At 40.9% G+C, this 24,123-nt stretch overlaps 1 protein-coding gene across 3 annotated transcripts in view; it reads right to left on the bottom strand.

The window, feature by feature from the left end:
• csk (C-terminal Src kinase) overlaps positions 1-24,123 on the bottom strand; it is a 138,205-nt gene that overhangs the window by 32,458 nt on the left and 81,624 nt on the right. For all 3 annotated transcript variants that reach the window (XM_072282747.1, XM_072282746.1, XM_072282745.1), the window contains 3 exons: positions 8,257-8,344; positions 7,284-7,397; positions 4,298-4,410 (listed from right to left, as the gene is read on the bottom strand). In XM_072282747.1, coding sequence (XP_072138848.1) covers positions 4,298-4,410; positions 7,284-7,397; positions 8,257-8,271 — 242 coding nt within the window. In that variant the 5' untranslated portion in view covers positions 8,272-8,344. The remainder of the gene's footprint in view (positions 1-4,297; positions 4,411-7,283; positions 7,398-8,256; positions 8,345-24,123) is intronic.

Genomic DNA, 24,123 nt, shown 5'->3' with positions numbered 1-24,123 from the left:
GCGACATGGTAGTGTAGCGATCAGCACAATGCTTTACGGTACCAGTGACTCAGGTTCAATTCCCGCTGTTGTCGAAGAGGAGTTTGTATGTTCTCCCTGTGATGGAATGGGTTTCCTCCGGGTGCTCCGGTTACCTCCCACAGTCCAAAGACGTATTGGTTTGTACGTTAATTGGTCATTGTAAATCGTCCCGTGAGTAGACTAGGATTAAGTCAGGGATTGCTGGGTGGCGTGGCTCGAATGGCCAGAAGGGCCTATTCTCAATAAAATTAAAAAAAAATATATCTGATTATGATTCTGCCCAAGTTCTAGGTTTAAGTAGCTGCTCTCCTTAAGTGTCTTCTCCAAACCCAAGACATAACTGAACATCCACCAAGAAACTGGTGTAAGCGTTTGTCAAGTAGGCATTAATTCTGGATGTATTATGTCAAGGTCCTGTTAATCAATAATAATGGCAGATAAATCAGAAGTACAGGAAGAATGCTACAGCAAAAAGTTGTCATAATTCCACTCAGTGGCTACTTTATTAAGTATATCTACCTGTATAGTTGCTTGTTAAATCACATATCTATTTAGCCAAAGCGGCAGTAACTCAATGCACAAAAGCATGCAAATATCGTCAAGAGGTTCAGCTGTTATTCAGACCAAACATCAGAATGGGGAAGGAATGTGATCCAAGTGACATTGACTGTGGAATGATTGTTGGTGCTAGACAGGGTGGTTTGAGTATTTTAGAAACTGCAGATCTCTTGTCAACAACAGTCTAGAGTTTATAGAGAACTACACAACGGGGTGACCCGTTGGGGCACCCTTTGGAGAGAAGGGTAGTGCAGTCTGATGTGAGAAGAAAGTACATTAAATTTTCCTGCATGCTATTGGTATTGCTTTGTTTTGGAAACTGAAGTAGAAAACCTCAATTAAAGAAGAATGATGTGTAGCAAAGCAAATATAGCTCCTCATTTAACGAAGGACACCTTTGATGGCATCATTTCTGGTTTATCTACCACCCTTGTGCCTCTCGTTGTCATTCTGGAGACATGCAGTCCTTTCATCCCCCATCTCTTCATCTCTTCTGCTGTTTGTTGTTTGTCTCTGACCCTGGAGACCTGCATGCCTCACCTCCACTGTCTCTTCTTCTCTCATTTTTTTTTGTCCTGATTCTTTGATCCTGGAGTCGTGCGGCCCCGACCTCATCCGATTCTTGTTGTCTCCCTCTCCTTGCCGCTTCCCGACGGCGTCATCTCTTGACCATAACGTCCCCCTTCCCTTTCCACGTGGCATAATTAGGCTGACCTTTTTTTTTAAACCCTAATGCTGGATAGAAGATATGAAGCAGTAAGACCAAAGGATGCTGATTATTCTTGATGATGTGGTTGGCGCTCTCCTAGGAGAGAGGATGGTAATGCAACACAGCTCGCAGCAGCCACTCCGGTGGTTATGTCTGTTATTTGTCAAGTAGAGTGCCGTGCACAATCCTGATTTTACGGAGACAGATGTGAGCACGGAGGAACATCTGGTGAAACTTCTGAAATGCCTGCATAGCTGCTGCTGCTACTGTGTGGTCCAGAATCTCCGGAGGAGAAGGCCCCGAGTCCTCGGCTTTGCTTGTTGCTCGGCGGCCGGGGCGGGTTGAAACACTCCAGCAGAGGATGGTGCTCGGAGAGGCTGTGTCGGAGGGGCTGGTCAGAGGCTCGAAGTTTTCGGACAGACTGAGAGTCCGCTGCAGTTGGGTGCCTCCAATGGTACTGCATCGGCAAGTTTGCAGTGCTTGGAGGTTCATGCAGGGAGAGTTTCTCCCTTCTGCCACCTGCGTGAGATGATGAGGCTATCGGGACTTTGAGACTTTTTTTGTACCGTGCCCATGGTCTGTTCTTTATCAAATTATGATATTGCTTTGCACTGTTGTAACTATGTTGTAATTATGTGGTTTTATCAGTTTCACTCTTGGTTTGTCCTGTGTTTTCTTGTGATATCATTAAAAAATTGTATCATTTTTTAATGCATGCATTTCTAAATGAGAATAAACAAGGACTGAGTGTCCTCATAATCTAAATAGACGTGATATAGTCACCACTGTCCTTTGACTGCAGCAAAGGGTTCGATAGGTGTCTCGAAGTACGTCATTACAATAAGATTTAATTATCTCTTATTGATGGGAGGCAGTTAGATCTGTCGTAATCCTGCACATGCTGATGGTGATTAGCAGAATGTGACCTCTTGAAATAGAGCTGCCCTGTCCTTTTGCTCCGCTAGGTGTCGCTGCTGAGGCTGGCCATGCGCATGCGTCGGGCTGTCGCGTCCCGATTTCCATGATGGCGGATCGTCATCTCGGGTGAAATAAGCCTGTTGATTTTGACGAATGAGCAATTTTATACGAATATATAACCCTGAACTTTGCCTGCATTCTATAAGTTAGCGCATTTTAATTCGATTTAGCCAAAAAAAAGTGCCGCTGCAGTGCACCGTTTGCGCTAATTGGAGGTCACAGACAGAGCATGAGAGTTTTAGTAGTATATAGATGGTAGGAATACTAAAAGATTCAGTGAGTGGCAGTTTTGAGAGTGAAAATTCCTCGTTAATGAAAGAGGTCAGAGAAGAATGGACAGAATGCTTCAAGCCAATAGGAAGGCAACAGTAACTCAAATAACCGGGCGCTACAACAGTGATGTGCAGAAGAACATTTCTGAACGCACATGTCAATTTTTGAAGCAGATCAGCAGAAGACCACACCAGGTTCCACTCCAGTACTTAGTGGCCACAGCATATTGAAATGTATTTTTTATTTTTTTAAACTACAGTCAAGTTCCTTCCAGAAGCATTAAACTTCAGCGACTTCTGGCTGTGGCTAACAAAACAAGAAAAACAACTAAATACTTTGTTAATCACACCTTTTCTGGCAAATGATCATCTCAAGTAATAATCTGCAACTTCTCTTTCGCCTTGAAAGCAATTCAATGTGGCAGAAACAAGGTGAGCCGAAGCAGTGGCCTGTTGCTGAGAGCGAGGTGGTTTGATCAATTTAAGCACTGTGTCAAAGGCCGGATTGAGGCAGCGAGGTCCAGGCACCATAGTGTACTGATTCGAATGAACTCAACATTTGATGGAGATTTAAGTGCCATGCTGAATTGGAAAGATCGGTCACCAGCCAAATCAAGGAGACAATGCCCAGGCCTCAGAGTGTATTGAGGCGAGTGAACCCGATGTCTGGACGTCGCCAGGCTAGATTGAAAAGGTCAGGGCATTGGGGCCTAAGGCGAGGGACAGGCCAGTTCAGATCACAGCTTCACAAGGTATACTTGGCTCTGCGCTGAACTATGAACTCTTGCGGAATGCCAGTACACCATTTGCTTGCAATTTTTTTTCCTCTACACATTGGTGCTCAATGGTTTTTTTTAAAAAATGTATAGGTTGTTTTGGGTATTTTGTTTTGTGGCCGAGTGCTAAAAGTCAGCCATGGAACAAAAAAGAAACACCCAAAACACCTACATAAAAAAGACCATTGAATCTCAAGGTTGTATAATGTATATATGCTTTGATAATAAATTTACTTGGAAGCAGAAAGTAAGACAACTGCTAGAATTATGGGATCAGCAGTCAGCAAAATACTAATTGATAAAAAGCTTATAGCTGTCTCAAAAAATAAATCTGAAGGCAAGATCTTTTCCATCCAAAGGATTAGCCTTACCTTTGGTACCATTATATTTGTGCCTTCTGCAGTTATGCCAACTTATTAGAATACTGGCAATGTCAAGGTGGAAGGCAAAATAGCAAACAGACCTGTTCAACCTCTAATGTACAAAATCTGGCTTCAGATGGTTGCATGTTGAAGAGCTTACAGATGCAGCACAGAATCATTTTGGGAAAAATGTATCCATCATTATGCCTTTGTTATACTTCATTTCACTATTTCACAGGACTTTTGTTACTTCACTTGACCAGATACTGATTCTAGCCAGTAAGGACAAAGAAATCAAAGACAAGCAAGATTAGATAGAGGTCAGTGCATTGATTCACAGCAGCAGACTCCAACTGGATGTGAACCATCTTAATTGAGCATTCCAAAGATGGTGCTGTTGGCTTGACACATAAAATGACTAATCTGTACTATCTGGACACAAGGCACCTGAATTAACAGCACTGGTTTAAACATTTCTAAGAGTGACTATTCCTGTAGGCTTCTTTGTCTTGAATTTTGAAAGGATAGTACATATTGATCTTATTTGGTGCCCATTCCATATTAACATTTGCATTCTACAGTCTGTTGATACAGGATCACACAAACCATCACAATACTTACGGCATAAGGCTAAGCTTGGCTCCAGACTTGACTCCTTCTCTCTTCTGAACATAGTTTGCAGGGATAATTCCTTCTTTACCTATTTTGCTTTTTGCTTTGTACCAGTTGGGATCCTTCAAAACAAAAATTACAAGCGACAATTTAAGCTGAGATCATTGGAGCATCGATACAAATAATAGGCAGAATACAGGGACAGAATGAATTTAATTCTTCACATACACATAATGTACACTAATAACTGAATAAAACTGTACAGGTATTGACAATATAAATATTTGATCTTGATGAATTTGCCATATTTTAGAATATAGTAAAAAAAATAGTAAAAAATCTGTCAAGTAGGGGACCATGCACATTCTGATTTGATGGAGACGGACATGAGAGTACGGAGGAACATCTGGAAACTTCTGAAATGCCCGCTTCGCTGCCGCTGCTACTATGTGGTAACCGGAATCTCCAGAGCAGAAGGCCCCGAATCCTCAGCTTTGCTGGTTTCAGCGGTCGGGGCTAGGTCGAAGGCGCTCAGCAGAGGATGGCGCTCAGGAGGCTGTATCGGAGGGGCTGGTCAGACGCTCGAAGTTTTCGGACGGACGGATTCAGTGTTGGCTGCTTCCAAGGCATCGACAAGTTGATGGTGCCTGGAGGTTTGTGGCAGGGAATTTCTCCCTTTTGCCGCCGCTATCAGGGACTCGGGAGTGATCGACTCGGGGACTTTGAGACTATTTTTACTGTGCCCATGGTTTGTTCTTCATCAAATTATGGTATTGCTTTGCACTGCTGTAATTATATGTTATAATTATGTGGTTCTGTCAGTGTTAGTCTTTGGTTTGTCCTGTTTTCTGTGATATCGCTCCGGAGAAACATTGCATTATTTCTTAATGCATGTATGCATTTCTAAATGACAGTAAAAGAGGAGTGAGTGTTCTCATAATCTAATCCCTAAATAAAATAACCCCAGCAATTGCTTTGAAAAGACAAATCTATACTGGTCATTAAGATATCAATTCCCCTTTCAGGCTTGTCTTTTTTACATCAGGATTTCACTCCAATTTCCCCCAAACGACACAAGTATTAATATTTAACGTTCAATTTGGCGACTATTCACTGATTAATATAACCAACTTTTAACAATCTTCTTCTAAAAGAAACAAATTATGAGCTCCCATTTGATAAACGAATTTCTAAACATGCAGTTACCATTTTAAATTGGGGAATAGCCTTAATGCGGAAATTTAAATTTTGACCATGCCACACTTAACATTAATATATAAAATTCCTATACCAGAGCTTGCACTATTTCACTCAACACCTCTAAAATTAAAAGCACGGCTATTTTAGCATAATTTGAGGTCTTGTTTCAATTAATGCAACATAATGTGGACTCAAGCAAAAACGAATCCCAGTTGGGACCACAAACTGTCACGGATGGAACCACAACTCATTTAAACAATTACACTCAGACCTTGCTTAACGCTGAGGATGCGCTCCTCGGAGGTGCAGCGCAACGTAAATCAGCGCTATGCGGGGTCATTATAACATTATGTGAATGGACATGCACCCTGATTTTAAAAAAACACAAATCAGAGATATAGATATACACACACACAATAATATGAGGAGTCACAAATATGCAAACAAGCCTAACTTACACATCAGTGGAGCAGCAACATATTGCAGCAGTGGAGGGAAGAGGGTGGTGGTTAATCTTAGAGGAGGGACCAGATTTTAGGTCCTCCTCTAATTTTGGCTTCTTCTTCAAGAAGGCATTGAGATTTACTGCCTTTTCTTAAGTTCCCTCCATGAAGCAGTTGTCGGTAGCAGGAAATCACGTTGAAACACCTCTTTGCTTTATTGCTTTGTTCCCAGTCAGGGTTATTTCTGATGAACATCGCAAATTTCAAAGAGGAACCAACAGCAACCTGACGCTCACCAGCTTCTAAATGCCATATCACTTGCAGTTTCACATCCACGCCAATGTTTTTCCCCAGACATCTTAGATGTGCTATCCTCACTGGAAGTTGCAGACTGTTTTCCAGACATTTTGGGTGGGGAGGAAAAAAAGGAATAAATTGGCTGGGGAGGCAGAGCGTGACCTAATACGCGATTGGCAGTGAGTGGATCAGAACGCGTGTAAGGTGTTCTCATTGGCTGATTGAATGTTTATTGTAATGGTGGCCGCTCGAGAAGTCTTGTGTTGTTTAGAATGAATTTTTGTCATTTAAAAAAATTTCAATAAAGCATTGAATAACTGCATTGTAACGAATCAGCACTACATGGGGTAATGTTAAGCGAGGTCTGAATGTATTCTTTCTCAGAACCACCACTGCACTTCACATGACCCGAAGAATGCGATCTAAAAGCTACTCTTTAACATCATATGAATTTGATAAAAACAGGACATTGCAAAACAATGAGGAAATAAAAGGGTACATGTTTGGCAAATTCTTAACTTTAACTCAAATTAGAGCATTAAAAACCATTTTATTTTACTGCAAAATAAACAGCTTAATCAAAAAATAGACTTACATGATTAAACCTACATCCTGTACAATATGAATTTTCCTTTCAACCACCAATTCATGTAGTGCTTTGAAGTGATAATAATTTGTTCACTATTGCAGTGGGAATTATACGCCAATGAGTTCAATCACAACGAGGGCATGAATTGCTATTTGTTTTAAAAAGCACACAATTTGAATTAAAAAACACAAAGTAAATCTTGAAAACTATTTCGGACATTAAATCATGCACACTGATCGGCTCAATTTGTTTTCTTTACAGCTCATGACTTGTAGGCAGGTGGCCCACAGCGCAGCTCAAGTTTAAGAATGGCATTAAAGCAAATGTATCATTTCACAATCTCAAACATCAAAATCTGCAAAAAGGACTTTGTAGGTAGCAAACATTTTGGAGTAACCATTGAAGATTAATGACTCTCTGATTGGGATTTCACTGTTTCCATGGAAACAATAATGAATTCTATTACCTTGGTAACTGATATAATGGTGAGAACATCGCCTTTGTTAAATGGAAGGTCTTGCTCTGCGCTGCCACTGAAATTGTATTTGGCTATACACTCTGTGCCCGATGCCCATATTGTCTGCAAGAAAATAGGGTACAAAGTGACCATAAAGACAAGGATTTCAACAGCACATTTTTGTCAAAAGCGCTTACTGAATTTATTCCAGCAAAGCATTTTTTTTTTTAAAAGTGCATCAAAGTAACTGCATAAGCACACTTTATGAAACCCAGCATTTTTATAATTATACAACAGCCAATGTGCTCTTACCTGCCTATTTAAAAATGTAACTTGACACATTGCAATCCAAACATGCTGCAGGCAAGAGTACCCAGATGTATATACTGACTGCTAAGGGGTTAATCACCGGACATGCTACAGCAATAGAAGACAAATGCCCGTAACTTTATACTTAATGCAAAATTGACCAGAAATAAAACAGGTGGAACTCATTCTCTAACATCATGAACACTAGGATTTTACAGATGTTTCTACTAAACATGTCACTACATGGCACATAAAATGTACTGCTGTACCCAGCAGCAAAAAAATAACTACTAATAGCATCCTTGAAAAACTAATTACTTATGATATTTTACCAGATCAAATTATCTTGGCTAATGAATGAAAATGTGGTGATAGAGGAAACCATATTAGGCACCACTGAAGTTTAAGACAGAGCAGCAGCAGTTAGAGACATCCACTGCCTCAACTAATAAAGATGAAAGCTTTTAGTAGTAATCAACATACTGCTTCTGCTTAAAAACTACTTCCTTCCTTCATGCATGCAGTTATGAAAATTAAATTTGTTACAAGGCAGCTCATTTCTCAGACCTGCACCCTTGGCCTTCCTTAACCTTGCGCACACATTCAATACCCGCCATCCAAATCGTTAACTGCAGAATATAGCTATTTAAAACAGCAGTAGAAATAGTTTTACCTGTGACTGTGACATGTTGCACTTCTGCAATAGTTGCTGTGGGTCGGAAGCCTCACAACGGTTCAACGTTTGCTTGGTACCATCAGACCTTCACCAGAGAAGAGAGGTTATGGAAATCTGTTTAAATTCCAGATGCATTTTTAACAATCTAATAGAAACCAACAGTGTAATGCAAAGCTCAAGGGCAACCAGTAATAGTTAGAAACACCAGCCTCAACTGCTCTTAAGACAGGTATTTCCATACAAGAGATGAAAGTATGGACTGTCTTACATTTAATCAACTTTGAATTATAAGCCAATTTTCTGCAGTCGAATTAATTGTTGCAATTATTTTATATAGCACAGTGATAAAAGGGAAAAGTAGTTATTGAACTGGAAGTTATAGGTGTGAAGTCAATTGATACAGTACCCAATTCTACAGCATGTGTCAAGAACCAGTGCTTCCTGGACATTTACTTCCCATTGTAACTTGGAACAGCCACTTACGCTTTACAAACGTTTTGTTTTAAAACAATTCACACAATATTTTTTGTGTCTAATCCAAGAATGAACTTTTGTTCCCACTTCTGCCAGAGACTGGGGTAAAAATGTGCAAAACTTCAAATTATTCAACCAGAAAAATTGGACAAGTGCCAAAATATGAATCACAAATGTGAATTCTGAAAGACCTGCTGCAGAAAAGAGACTATTGATTGCATTAAGCAATGAAATCAGTTTTTAGCAGTGAAATATTAATTAGTTTTATTCTCACATGTACTGAGGTACAGTAAAAACCATTTTGCATACCACCAATATTGGTCATTTCATTGAGGTCACACAAGGGAAATGCAATAAGATAGTAAAACACAGCAAAAAGAACAATCCCCTCCCGCCTATTGTGTCCAAGCACTATTCCAGCTTCCAGCCCTTGTTTATCAGAATAGCTTTCTACTTCCTCCTCTCATTTATCTCCAGTATGAAACTGCTCCACATGCACTCCAGTATTTGAGAAAGTTTCCTCTGAAATCCCCATTTGGCTTATACTGAGATCATTTTTTTTTGCTCTTCCCACAGGTGAACGTAAAAAGCGCTTTTACTTCAACTGTTGGTCAGCTATGAACACAGGAAGAAGCATAAAAATTCCAACAAGGTTAATATTAAAACAACAGGAATTCTGCAGATGCTGGAAATTCAAGCAGCACACATAAAAGTTGCTGGTGAACTCAGCAGGCCAGGCAGCATCTCTAGGAAGAGGTCCAGTTGACGTTTCAGGCCGAGACCCTTCATCAGGACCAATGAAGGGTCTCGGCCTGAAACGTCGACTGCACCTCTTCCTAGCGATGCCGCCTGGCCTGCTGCGTTCACCAGCAAAGGTTAATATTAATTATTTTACTCAATTAACATGGCAAAATGTAACAGTGATTATTAATGCAATCTCCATAGCAATCAGCTTTTTAAAGTTGATCTTTCAACTCTCCATCTACCATCTTTACAAAACCAGTTATGACATTAAAGTAACTGTCATCACTGATAATAAAGTTACCAAAATAACTGGGACCAGAACTCAGGCACTCTTACAACTCGTGCATCCCTTTTATCTGACCTGTACATAATAAGAACAGCACGGGCCCCTCTCACCCACACCATTCTGGGGTCTGAAAAGAAAAATGCTATTTTTATACAGAATTGGCTTATCAGTTACAGACATTGATTACTGTAAACTGTATATGGTTGAATTGTATATGGAATGTTGCCCTCACCTGCAGCTGTTCCATTTCACACGTCTGCCCTCACCCATCCTCCTGTCACCACACCAGATATAGGGTTCCTCTTGTCCTCACCTACCACCCACCAGCCTCTGGGTCCAGCACATAATTCTCTGCAACTTCTACCATCACTAACAGGATCCCACAATCAAGAACATCTTCCCTCCGATCTCCCCTCCCCCCACCACCTTTCCACAGGGCCTGCTCCCTAAGCAACTCCCTTGTCCATTCATCCCTTCCCACCGATTTCCCTTGTGGTACTTTTCCTTGCAAGGGGTACAAGTCCCCGACACCACCTCCCTCACTATCACTGTCCCAAAAAGAACTTATTGGTGAGGCAACACTTCACTTGTGAGTCTGCTGGGGTCATCTACTACATCTGTTGCTCCCAGTGTGGCCTCCTGTACATCGGTGGGACCTGATGTAGATTGGGAGACCACTTCGCTAAGTGCCTTTGCTCCATCTGCCACTAAATAGGGGAGGAGAAGATGGCGGTGCGACACAGCATGCAGCAGCCACTCCGGTGATGAATATCTAATGGCATAAATAGATTTCCACAAGGTTAAAAGACAGTTGGAAGACAAGGGGTGTAGGATGTTGAAGTGTTGGCGTTAATTGCCAGTATTATGCTGTGCAAGTGATAAAGTCTGAGATTCCTGTTCATATCCCTAAATTGCTGATTAAGCTTCACTGAATTTCCCAATCCTCTTCATGGGGTTCAATTCCAACTTGCGATGGAGCATAGGAACAGCAAGTCCATTCAACTCATTGTGAGAACATCCTGTAACACATGGATCTACTGGAGTGCAAGAGCCAACAGACATTTATTGGATTACCAGCTTCGTTAAAATATTTTAATTATTTACGAGTGTTTTAATTAAGTTTTTGAAATTCAGAAACATTTTTGACAGCTAAGTTGACATCTGATGGAAATCTTGAGCAAAGTGCTTGAAGAACTCAAGTCAGGCAGCATCCTTTAGGGGGTCTATTAGGAGTCCTGATTAAGGTGCTCAGCCCGAAATGTCAACCATTCATTCTTCCTTATGGATGCTGCCCGACTTGCTGAGCTTCTTCAACATCAAGAATCCGGGCTGATCTTAACATATTGACAATGAATACTCATTACTTGGGTTGGCAGTTGGCTTTCAGCTCTGGTTTATTTAACTCAATGGCTTTGGAAACCTAGCTTCACACAAACTTCCAGTTAGACTTACAATTTAACTCCAACACCAACATTTGTTTTTCCTGCTCTGTATTTCCTTCCCCAGACTAACTGCTGGGGGGTGGGGGGGGGGAAAGGACACAAGAAATCCAAGAGTTATATCTGACCTGTCCCAATTTATTCTCTCTCCATAATGTACAATTCATAATAGCCTCACCCATGACACCATCCTTAAATCTGCCAAACTGTTTGGAACATGGAAACTCAGCATTAGCTCCAAATTCCAAAGCCATCCCATTAGTATTCAGCAAGAGAAAACACTATACAATTCCAACCTCTGACCATGTGGAGAAAATCTCATCACTAACAGTAGTCAGCAGGTAGTTTCAGGAACCTTTAGCATTCATTAATAATGAAAAGGTAACCATTTCATGCAGAAAATGCAACTGACTCCATTTAGAAAATTCCAGCTTAACAACCAGCTTTTATAGGTGCTTGGGAATTTGAAAACAATTTTTAAAACTCATTTATATCAAGTATATGAGAATTGAACTTGTAATTCCACACTTGTTCTAGCTGCAGCTAGAGATGAGATCCTGTGGATACTGGAAATCTTCAATAACACAAAATGCTGGTCGACCAAAACGAATACTCGACCTTCAGGCCAGCTTATTTACACGTCTCTTTGCCCAAGATAATTGCTCTACAGGAGTAGAGATTTACCAGATTCCAGAGACGCTATGAGGAGAGATTATTCAACCAGGTTTGTGTCCACTAGAACATGCAAGAACAAGGAAATATAACTAAAGTGTACAAAAATCTGGCAGGGCCAGACTGGCTGGGTACAGGGAGGATAATGCTCTCTAGCTGTGTTGTCTGGAATATGGTCAGTCTCAAGTAACAGGGCGAGATATTTAAGGACGAGGCAGAGAAATTTATCCATCTACATGGTGAGCCTATGGGATTTGTCAGCACAGAGTTTTAGGAGCCAAATCATTAAATAAATTAGGTAAATATCTAGACAAAAGGCATCATGGGTTAAGGGGAGAGTACAGGAATATGATATGAAGATAGAGGATCGGTTCTATAGTATTGATTGGCACAACAGGCTCCAAGAGTCAAAATGTCTATTCCTACTTTGATATTATGTTTCCACATGCTCAGACTATTTTAGCCCAGAAAATGATAGTAATATTTGTTTATAGAAAAAGTGTTACAGAAATTCTTGGTACAGATCAAGTATTTAAAGCTCATTAATCCAGGCGTGTTAAAACACTGAAGTGGCACCATCTGGTGTATACAGTACTTCTGCTTTAATGCTGTCAAACCAGGAATGCTCCAAGCTTCAAAAAAAAAACTCAAGAGCTGATAGAAAGTGTCTGAAAAAAAAAAAGTACATTTAGCTCAGGACACTTCACAATAAATTATCTGTCGCCAGCTCCATAGGAATGTGGGGGGGGGGGGGAGAAGAGGGAATGTTTCTTTTCATACTGTTTTAAATTTCCACACAGTTTGGCAGACAGGGAGCAAGTGAGAGAACAGGCTTCATAAAAAAGGACCCAAATCAAAATGCCCATCTCCAGAAATACTTAGGCAAAAGATGAATATAAATGCATTAATATTCCCAATCTCCTTTTTGCATTTTCACTCTGACAAACCCAGAGCATCACAATTTCATGCAGAGAACAATTCTCACTCATATCAAATCACATCATAAAATGAGCAAATGGAATTTGAAACAATTTTACTGCAATTTTGAAAACCTGTAGCTAGCTGAATTGTGTCATTTGGGAATCTAACTCAGCAATAAAGTGAGGGTATTAAATTTTTTTAGTTATAATGTGCATAATGGGGTAAACACATAACTACTGCTTCAGCATAACACACACAAAATGATGGAGGAACTCGGGTCAGGCAGCATCTATGGAAACAGAATAAACAGTTGATGTTTTGGGCCAAGGCCCTTCATCAGGACTACAGATTCACTTTTTTGGTGGCTCATACAAAATAAGATTTTAATAAAAATCAATAGGCATTAGTTCTGTTGAACACAAGATAACACTGCAGCATGCAACACAACAATGCATCCTGTGTTAGTAAGTACATTAACCTGGACCAGCTATTCTGTACAGATAAACACATACAAAATTTTAATTGATGTTTATATTTCTTTATTACGTTACATTTACCGAATTCTTCTGTAACCCCCACCCACTTTTCTCCCCCAAAGCTTATACTGTTTTACAAGACTGCATTTTTTCCCCCCAATTTGTGCCTTGCTCACATTCCCAACAACTTCACCCAGCCACCCCTGTACCACCAAAAATCATTAAGTTTGGCCGTAAACATACCTCCCTCCTTTAAGGCAGTCTTGAAATAGGCTTTAGTTCACTCCATCTTTTCTCCTAAACCTTGGTGACAACTGCTGCACCTTATATATACATCCATAAATATTCTATTACACAATATATTCTGCAGAAGCTGGAAATACAGAGCAACACACACACAAACACAAAATGCTGGAGGAACTCAGGTGGTCAGGCAGCATCCCCGGAAATGAATAAACAATCAATTTTTCAGGCTGAGACCCTTCAATAGGACTGGAAAGGAAGGGAGAAGGCACTAGAACAAAAAGGTGGGGGTGGGAGGGGAAGGAAAGGAGAACAAACTAGAAGATGGCAAGTGAAGCCTGGTGAATAGGAAAAGTAAGGAGAAGGAGGAATCTGACAGAGTGGTCCATGGGAGAAAAAGGAAGAAGGAGGGGTACTAAGGGGAGGTGATAGGCAGGTGAGGAGGCAAGAAGCCAGAGTGGTGAACTGAAGAGGGAAGAGGAGAGGGAAAAATTATTACTGGAAGTAATCAGTGCTCATGCCATCAGGTTGGAGGCCATTCAAACAGAATATGAAGTGTTGCTGCCTCCGCCTTGAGAGTAAACTCATCTTTGCAAAAGACGAGGATATCACAATGGGAGGATGGAGCGGCATGTCAGAACGGGAATGGGGTTTAGGAATTAAAATTGTTGGCCACCAAGAAATTCTGCTTTTGGCAGATGGAGCAGAGGTGCTCAATAAAGCAATCCCCCAATTTACATTGGGTCTCACCAATGTAGAGGAGGCTTAATATGGAGCACCACATATAATAGACAGCCCAAACAGATTTGCAGGTGAAATATTGCCTCACCTGAGAGGACTTTTTGGGGCTCTGAATTGAGGCAAGGGAGGACATAAACAGGCAGCTGTAGGTAATGTCACTTGCAGGTAATGTGTCAGTTGATGGATTAGTGGAGAGGGATGACTGGACAAGGAAATCACAGACAGTGATGTCTGCATAAGTGGAGGGTGAAGAAGTGGCAAAAATGCGTTTAGTGGTAGGATCCTAATGAAGATGGCAGAAGTTGCAGAGAATGAGATGTTGAATGCGGAGGCTCATGTGGTGGTAGGTGAGGACAAGAGGAACTCTATCCCTGATAATGTGGCAGAAGATGGGGTGAGCACAGATGCCCAGGAAATGGAGGAGATGTGGGTGAAGCAGCATCAATGGTGGAGGAAGGGAAACCCTGTTCTTTGAAGGAAGAAGGTGTCTCTGATGTCCTGGAAAGGAAAACCTCATCCTGGAGCACATGCAGCAAAGACAAAGGAACTGAGAAAAGGGAGTAGCATTTTTACAGGAGACAGGGCAGGAAGATAGGCATAATAATCGATAGGTTTATAAAAGACATTGGTAGAAAGGTTGCCTCCAGATATGGAGAGACAGAGCGACAGAGAAAGGGGAGAAAGACGTCAGAAATAGACCAAGTGAATTTAAGGGAAGTTGGAGGCAAAGTTGATGAAGCTGATGAGCCCAGCATGGGTGTTGAAGCAGCACCAATGCAGCTATCAATGTAGTGCAGGAAAGAGTTGGGGACCATTATCAGTGAAGACTTGGATCATGGACTATTCTACATAGCCAGCATAAAGGCAGGCATAGCTGGGGCCCATGCAAGTGCCCGTGGCTACTCCTTGAGTTTACAAAAAGTGTGAGGAGCTTAAGGAGAAATTGTTGAGAGCGAGGACCAGTTCTGCCAGACAGATGACAGTGCTGGAGGGGAAATGGTTGGGTCTTTTGCTGAGAAAGAAACAGAGAGCTTCAAAGCCTTCATAATGGCAGAATAGACGTGTACAAGGATTGGAATTCTATGATGAAAATGAGGTGGTCAGGGAATTGAAAGTTGAGGAAATTGAGAATGTTCTATTACTATGGCCTTCAATGGCAAAGTCTTCTGGTTGAATATCACACCTTCATTCTTGCTAACTGGGATCTCACTCAAGGAAAATTGTAGATATAACATTGTTAAAAGAAACATTTGAGAAAAGCTTGCCTATATTGAATAAAAAAACCAGGAGATTCTACAGATGCTGGAAATCTTGAGCAACATGCACAAAATGCTAGAGGAACTCAGCAGGTCAAGCAGTATCTACAAACTTTTGTATTTTTAGGAAATGAACAGTTGACTTTTGGGTTGAGACCCTTCATCAGGACTGGAAAGGATGGGAACAGAAAACAGAATAAGGAGGGTGAAGAGTACAAGTTGGCAGGTAATGGGTGAGATCAGGTGAGAGGAAGGGGGTGGTGGGGATGGAGTAGGAAGTTGGGAGGTGGAAGAGGTGGCTGAAGCAGGAATCTGATTGGAAAGGACAGTGAACGACAGAAGCAAAGGAAGAGGAGAACCAGAGGAAAGTGATAGACCATGGAAGAAAAGGAAGGAGGAATAATTAGCTTCCAGTAATTACTCCTCCTTTATCTTTTTCCATTCCCCATCTGGTTATCCTCTCATTCTCTTCTCAACTGCCCATCACTTTCCTCTAGCTCCCCTCCTCCTTTCCTTTCTTCCATGGTCCACTGTCCTCTCCTATTCAATTCTTCCTTCAGGCTTTTACCCCTTCCACCTATTCAGCATTCTCTTCCCAGCTTCTAACTTCATCACCCCACCCCCTCCTCCTATGTAACCTTCCACCTTACTTGGTCTCACCCATCACCTTTCAGCTTCTACTCCTGCCCTCCATCTCTCGCTCCGCTTTCTTAATCGGATTTCTTTCCTTACAAATCCGGAAGGGTCTCAGCCCAAGATGGTGCCTATTTATTCCCCTCCAAAGATGCTGCCTGACTTGTCGAGATCTTGTGTGTTACACAAGATTAAAAAGCTGTGAGTACATTTAAACTTCTGAAGTTTCGTGTTTAAGCAACTGCAAATCTCAAGATTATTATTACGGCTCGAGTACTGCACTGCACCGCACCATCCTGTTGACCAGCTATTGAGCTAGCATTTATTTCACTCTGTACCACTTTGTCATGTCATCACAAAAAGGGAGCAAAGGAAATTCAGAAGTTTACAGCCCACACTATTTGCCCATTTGAGTTACAGTTATATTGTTTAACACCTCTTTGGAACTAAATTTTTCCACTTATTAGACAGCGGCGCAGCTAATGTAGATGAACTGAACACACTGATGAGGGAGAGGGAGAAATGGAGAGTCCGTCATCGTGCCCAACGCCAGCCCCCTAGGCCTGAGTCGACGTAGTAGTAGTAGTCACAATTAATTCACTTTACCAACATGGATTCTTCCATAATTACAATCTCCAGCTATTTTTAGTGTCCAGCGCTGCACATGAAATGAATCATGGTAATCAAGTATTTAATGCATATTATTAACAATGCCAGCTGCATTCTTGATACCACATTAAATATAAATCTTCATTCATTGTTGGAATTGTAATTGTACACACACCAAGAGCAACATTCCCCCTCCAAACCAGGATAACCAAAAGTCATAGAAGCAGAATTGGGCTATTCAGCCCATTGAGTCTGCTCTGTTATTCAATCATGGCTGATAGTCAGTCTCAACCCTGTTCTCCTGCTTTCTCCACATGACTGTAGACAGGCTTTCACAGCAAGTAACTATCCAACTCCACTTTAAATATTCCTAATGACTAGGCCTCCAAAGCAGTCTTTGAATTCCAGATGCTCCCCACCTGCTGGCTAAAGAAATTCCTCATCGCTGTTCTGAATAGCATTCTTCTATTCTGAGGCTGTGCCCTCAGGTTCTAGACTCATCCAATATTGGAAACACCATTTCCATGTCCACTCTGTCTAGCCTTTCTATATTCCGTAGGTTTCAATAATGAAGCAAACTAGGAAGCAAATTCTTTGACTTCAAGCACAGAAGTTCCCAAGTTTAAGAAAGCTGAATTCACACAAATTTTACCCTACATTTTTAAAGAATTTTTCCAGGTACTGGTGCCTCTACTTTCTCAGGAGGCTAAGGAAATTTGGTATGTCCTCCATAACATCATCAACTTTTACCAAAGAAAGCATCCTATCTGGATGTATCACAGCTTGGTGTGACCACTGCTATCCCCAAGACCGAAAGAAACTTGCAGGATTATGAATGTAATCCAGTCCATTACAAAAGCACATCATGTGAAATTCGTTAACTTTGTGGCAGCAGTACAATACATGATAATACAGGAAAAAAACTGAACAAATGAATATATACAGTTGCAAGTAAAAGTTTCTGAACCCTTGGCAATTACCTGATTTTCTGCATTACTCACTCATAAAATATGGTCTGATCTTCATCTAAGTCACAATAATAGACAAACACAATCTGCCTCAACTAAAAACATACAAACAATTGTACTTCTTGTCAATACTGAGCACACCATTTAAACAATCACAGTCTAGGTTTAAAAAAAAGTATGTGAATCTCTGGGATAATGCCTTCTACAAAAGCTATTTGGAGTCAGGTGTTCCAATCAATGAGATGTGGGTTGCAGAGGTGCCCTGCCCTACAAAAATGCAGAGTCAGGTTACTAACAGAGCTGGCTCTTCAAGAACCGTTTATGTGCACCACACCTTGATCAAAACAACTTTCAGACGGCCTTATAAGAATTGTAGAGATGCACAAAGCTGGGAAAGGCTCCAAAAGCATTTCTAAAGACCTGAATGCTCATCAGTCCACAGTGAGAGAAATTGGAGGAAATTCAGTACTGTTGCTTCTCTTCCACGGAGTGGTCATCCTGGAAATATCACACCAAGAGCATAACATGCAATGCTGAAGGAAGAAAAAAAAAGAACCCAAGGGTAACAGCAAAAGACCGGCACAAAGAGATCTCTAGAACCTGCTAATGTCTCTGTTCATGTGTACATCATAAAACAAAACACTGAACAAGAATGGTATTCAGGAAAGGACACAATGGAGGAAACCACTACTCTCCAAAACAAAACATTGTTGCAGGTCTCAACTTTGCAAAGGACCACCTGGATGTTCCACAATACTTCTGGGACAAAGTTCTGTGGACATTTGAGATAAATTTAAACTTTCTGGCAGAAATTCACACCACTATGTTTGGAGGAAAAAGGGCACTGCACACGAACACCTCATCCCAACTGTGAAGCATGGTGGAAGGAGCATCATGGTTTGGGGCTACTTTGCTGCCTCGGGGCCTGGGCAGTTTGCAATCATTGAGGAAAAAATGAATTCAAAATTGTATCAAGACATTTTACAGGAAAAGGTCAGGGGAGCAATTTGCCTCCTGAAGCTTAATACAAGTTGGGGATGATGCAACAAGACAATGATCTGAAACACAAGAGTATTTCAATATATGGTTTAAAAAGCACAAAATTAGTGTTTTGGAATGGCCAAGTCAAAGTTCAGACCTTAGTCCAATTGAGATGCTGTGACATGACCCAAAGATGGCTGTTCATGCAAGATATCTCAGAAATAATGATGAATTGAAACAGTTTTGTATGGAGGAATGGTCTAAAATACGTCCTCACCATCGTCAAGTCTGATCAGCAGCTACAGGAAACGTTGGAGAAGATTATTGCTGCTAAAGGAGGTTCTACCAGTTATTAACTGCAAGGGTTCACATACTTTTCCAGCCTGGACTACGATTAATTAAACAATGTGTTCAATAAAGACATGAAAAGTACAATTGTTTGTGTGTTATTAGTTGAGGCAGATTGTGTGTCTATTTTTGTGACTTCGATGAAGATCAGACCACATTTTATGAGTAATTAAGGCAGTAAACCAGGTAATTGGCAAGGGTTCACAAACTTTTTCTTGCAATTGTATGTATAACAGTTAAATAAGTCACACAAAAATAGAAATTAAAAAGTAGTGAGGTAATGTTCATGGGCTCAATGTCCATTAGGAAATCGAATGGCAGAGGGGAAGAAACCGTTTCTGAATCATTGAGTGTGTGCCTTCAGGTTTCTGTACCTCCTTCACGATTTCAACAATGAGAGGAGGGCAAGTCTTGGGTGGTGGTGGTCCCTAATGGTGAACCATTCCTCAGTGGTGTCTTGGATACTATGGAGGTTAATACCCATGATGGCACTGGGAGTTACAAAAACCAACGCGCTTGAGAAAAGGAATAAGCTTGTCTTTATTGAAAAAAAGTGATGGGTTTTTATTCAGCTGCACATTGAAGGGTTTTCCAGATGTTAACAGCCCTTAAGTTGCTCGGAGGGCACTAACTAAACATTAAGTTCAAAAAAGACCACCAAATAACTGCATTAATTAACGTGCTCCTTCACTTATGTTTATGGGAAAATCTTGGCAGAAAATGGTTGTGGGTAACTAGTCACTAGGATGCTCAGAGCATCACTTTGAGGTGACTAGATATGAAAAGACAAGCATTACTATAAATGATATTTAAGTTGAAGGACGTCAGACACATAATGTAATCAACCATAAATCGAAACTGAAAGGTGGCATGTGTGCACGCGTGTGCACAATGAAAACAAGCCAAATCCAGTTTGACTACTCTGAAATGGTCAAGAACTAAGCATTCTTGGTCAAAAAAGTATGCTGCAAATGTATTTATGAATAAGGAAGGAGAAATACTACAGCCAATTCCTGAATTTCGCCTTGTTAGGAGAATCTTACAAGTTTGCAATTCCTTGTGTTCTTGTAGATTACTAGTCTGTGTTCTAGGTTACTAGATGGATGCTGAGGGAAGCTAGCTGGGGAGCAAATTCACAATTGTGATTTTTTCCTGGGCGAAATTGCTTTATTGAAGTGCAACCTTTTTGAGGGATTTTTAGGCCTGTTTTCTTTCTTTTGCATGGCTTGTAACAGTAAAAGTGCTTTCCGTACAAAATGTTACCCGATTCCAGGGAGGAAAGCTTTAGTCTACTGGTGTTCTTGCAATAGTTTTAAAGTGTAGAGATTTCGCACACTATTTCAATAGTGTCATAGAACACTATAGCAGATAAACAGGCCCTTTGGCCTATCTAATCTATGCCAAACTATTATTCTGCAGAGCACATCGATCCACATCGAGACCAAAACCCTCCACACCCACCCCCCCTCACTCAAGTATCCAGCCAAATTTTTCTTAAATTACTCTGTGGACAACAGGTTTGGCTAATCTTTTCACTTGGTAAGTAATTGCTTCAAATGCATGCAATCCAGAAAAAATATATTGTATTAGAATGGGCACAAATAACATATGAAACCCAGCCCCTTTTCGTTTGATGATTTGAGCCCAGGGTCTGTGTCCATTGTTGAAGTCAAAGGCTCCATGTCTCTGAATCTGTGAGTCCACCGGAGACTGATATTGGGGGAGGAGGGGTTAGGGAGGGAGGGATAGGAGGGGTGTGTGCACGCATGTTGGTGGTTGGGAAGGAGACATGGGTCTTGTTTACTGTTGTTTTGTTGCTTCTGTTCTATGAACATGAACTACGAGTCTGTGGTGGCCAGTGTGATCATGCTTGCTGTTGTGTGCTGGGGCAGCAGACACCAACAGAATCATCAAACTCATTCGTAAGGCCAGTGGTGTTGTGGGGATGGAACTGGACTCTCTGACGGTGGTGTCTGAAAAGAGGATGCTATCCAAGTTGCATGCCATCTTGGACAATGTCTCCCATCCACTACATAATGTACTGGGTGGGCACAGGAGTACATTCAGCCAGAGACTCATTCCACCGAGATGCAACACTGAGCGTCATAGGAAGTCATTCCTGCCTGAGGCCATCAAACTTTACAACTCCTCCCTTGGAGGGTCAGACACCCTGAGCCAATAGGCTGGTCCTGGACTTATTTCCTGCCATAATTTACATATTACTATTTAATTATTTATGGTTTTATTACTATTTAATTATTTATGGTGCAAACCAATTTCCCCCGGGATCAATAAAGTATGACTATGACTGGCATGCTGTATCAGTGCTGGAATGTATGGTGACATTTGCTATCTGCTCCCAGTATATCCTTAGGTTGTGCTGGTTGTTAATGCAAACAATGTATTTCATTGTATGTTGCAATATAGACTTTAGATAAATAAATAAATATGAATCTGAGATATTGGCATCATACTGACCTCAAACTGAGTTTCATACATGTGCACATGCAATTATATCAGCAAACTTCTTAACCTACAAAATTCTATGCCCATCAAACTATGCCCAGCTGGGATTCAAGCAGCGTTCACCCAAAACTTTCTGATTCCATGTTAAGTAACATCTCATTTCGATCTGCTTATCATCCCTTAGGGTCATCACCCTTTCCTATCACTCCAGCCTTATCATCCAAACAGATATCTGAGGATATCAGGAGGAAATATAGGCATACCTGTAGCTTTAAAGAGTGCAGAGGGACAGATAACCTGGAGTTTGTGTGCATTCATCAATGATAGTAGTTATCTGATCATGAGGGATCTTAAGCTACATTAAAAAGCATTAAGTACAAAGGGTAGGAAATAATGGTCAAACTTCATAGTACTGTGGCTGTAACCTAAAAAACTGAATCCAATTCAGGACACCACACTTTACAAAGCACAAGATGGTACCTGGGAGAATGCAAAAAATTATCTAAATGTTTTTAATAGACTTTAGATTCATAAATTAGACAAAGGAATTAGGAATTGTTATCCTTCCAGCAATGGAAGTTAAAAAGGAGATCTGACATATGTGCATAATTATGACAAGTTACGGTAAACAAAGGTGACCATCCTTCCCAGCTGATTGTACAAGAACAAGCATGGACATGAATTTAAGGTACTGAACAAGCAGAGGGACTAAGAATATTTCCTCTGAATGAAACTAGTCCATGGAACCCACTGGCAACTAGGGCAGAAGCAGAGGGAAGGACTTCAAAACGAAATTGGATAGACTGGAAGGAAATAATACAGGACTAAGGGGGTAGAATGAGTAAAGGAGACTGACTGGATTGCTCTATACAAATTGGTAGATATTTAGTGGGCCAAACTATAGTGACACTATAACAAACCATGGTACCCAAAAGCACTCATACCCACCAAATTAGCTTTGTTTTCAGTGCAGCATGCTAATTGCTGGCTGAGATTGAACGTACCTTCAATATAACTATTCTTCCTGCCATTTTGTTTAGCAGAATTACACACTAGCACCTCCTGTTAATGTACAAGTGCCAGAATGCACATTTAATCTTCAATAATCAATCCACATTTAGAAATATTCATAGCAGCAAGCCCAGCTGGTAACTCAGGGCTCTTAAAGTACATAGGAGTAAATCTCTTGAGCAGCCAAGCACCCGCAATATAAACTGGTAGGAATGTTCAATTGCTGTATTTGTTCGAAGTCCCAACCTCAAATTCACCACTGGGGAATGCTCCGCAAAAATTAGAATTGACCCCACACTAGGGGGTGGGTGGAGGTTAGAGAAACACACAACTCAGGCTTACAACTGGAAGGACCTGGAGAGTATAATAGCTCCATTTTGGAGAGTATAATAGCTACATTTTGAAGAGTCGAATTAGCAGGGTAGAATAAGCAGTTTGTAATGTTAGACTTTCAAAGGCAAGACTTCATACTTGTATTCTGAATCAACAATAAAAAAAATTGCAAACTTTTCATCCACATTTCAACAAAAACCCTCGTCTCAACAAAAAAAAACTGTATCACAAGCCCACTTATTTGAATCTAGCATTAGGCAGAAGAATTATAAACCATGTCTGCAACAGACATAGCTTGCAAGAATATCATGCATGAAGAGCATTAACACAAAGCTGTTAATTTAGGCTTTTTTATTTGCAATATTAACCTTCAGCTAAAAAAAAATTCTCACTTTAACAGCACTGGCTTTCCAAACAGAGTAGGTTAATTAACAGTACAACAATGAAATGTCAGCACAAGAAATGATAGGTGACCACAGAGCTTCCTTGAGTGCACAACTGTACTATTACAAACGATGGGACTGGCCTATTCTGCAGACTGATGCAACACTGAGGGGCATGCACCGACTCCTTCACACGATAAGCAGCATTCTGCAGTCACAGCATTTAAACACTGGAGGGATTACTGCTTTGTACTCTGACAAAAAGCCTCTACTTCTGCAATCTTGCACACAGGCGTTTCTCCGAGGCTCATTTCTGCAGTTTAGCTGCGAAAGGTTAATAGAGAAAGGGGTGCAACCTTGCCTCTCCCAATTAACGCACATTCTGTCGTCCTCCTTTCAAACAATAGAATGGTGATTATCCGGACAGCCATAGGGCAATAACATTAAGCAGCGTTGTAAGTGGCTAAAACCACTAAACGGGTTCACTTTCAACACCATTATCATCACTGAATCATTTATGAGAAACACCTGGCTTGACCATTTCAGTACATTCTCAACACTTAAATGTAAGCAGAATAAATAGTATTCCTCATACAATCAAGTAAAAAAAAATGTAGTGCGAAATAGGGGCTAAGAAAGCACACCTGGCTGAGATGTTCAGAGTCAAGACTCGCCTGAAAATTCGTCTGGCTGGCTGTTGGTCAGAGCACAGATGAGTCACCGTGTTTCAGCTGCCACAAAGGAACATCAAGAATGGACCAAATAGCAAAATCCCTGTTGATGTCACTTCAGCAAATCCACAGGGTTCCAGAATTGCAAATGCACTTTTCCCACTGGTGAATGCTCAAGGTATGCTGGTCAGCCTGATAATTTCTGCAGC

Source organism: Mobula birostris, chromosome 18 (genome assembly GCF_030028105.1).
Source record: "Mobula birostris isolate sMobBir1 chromosome 18, sMobBir1.hap1, whole genome shotgun sequence".
Taxonomy (NCBI): Eukaryota; Metazoa; Chordata; class Chondrichthyes; order Myliobatiformes; family Myliobatidae; genus Mobula; species Mobula birostris.
Note: the sequence above shows the minus strand (reverse complement) of the source record. Positions and strands in the feature narration are given on the sequence as shown.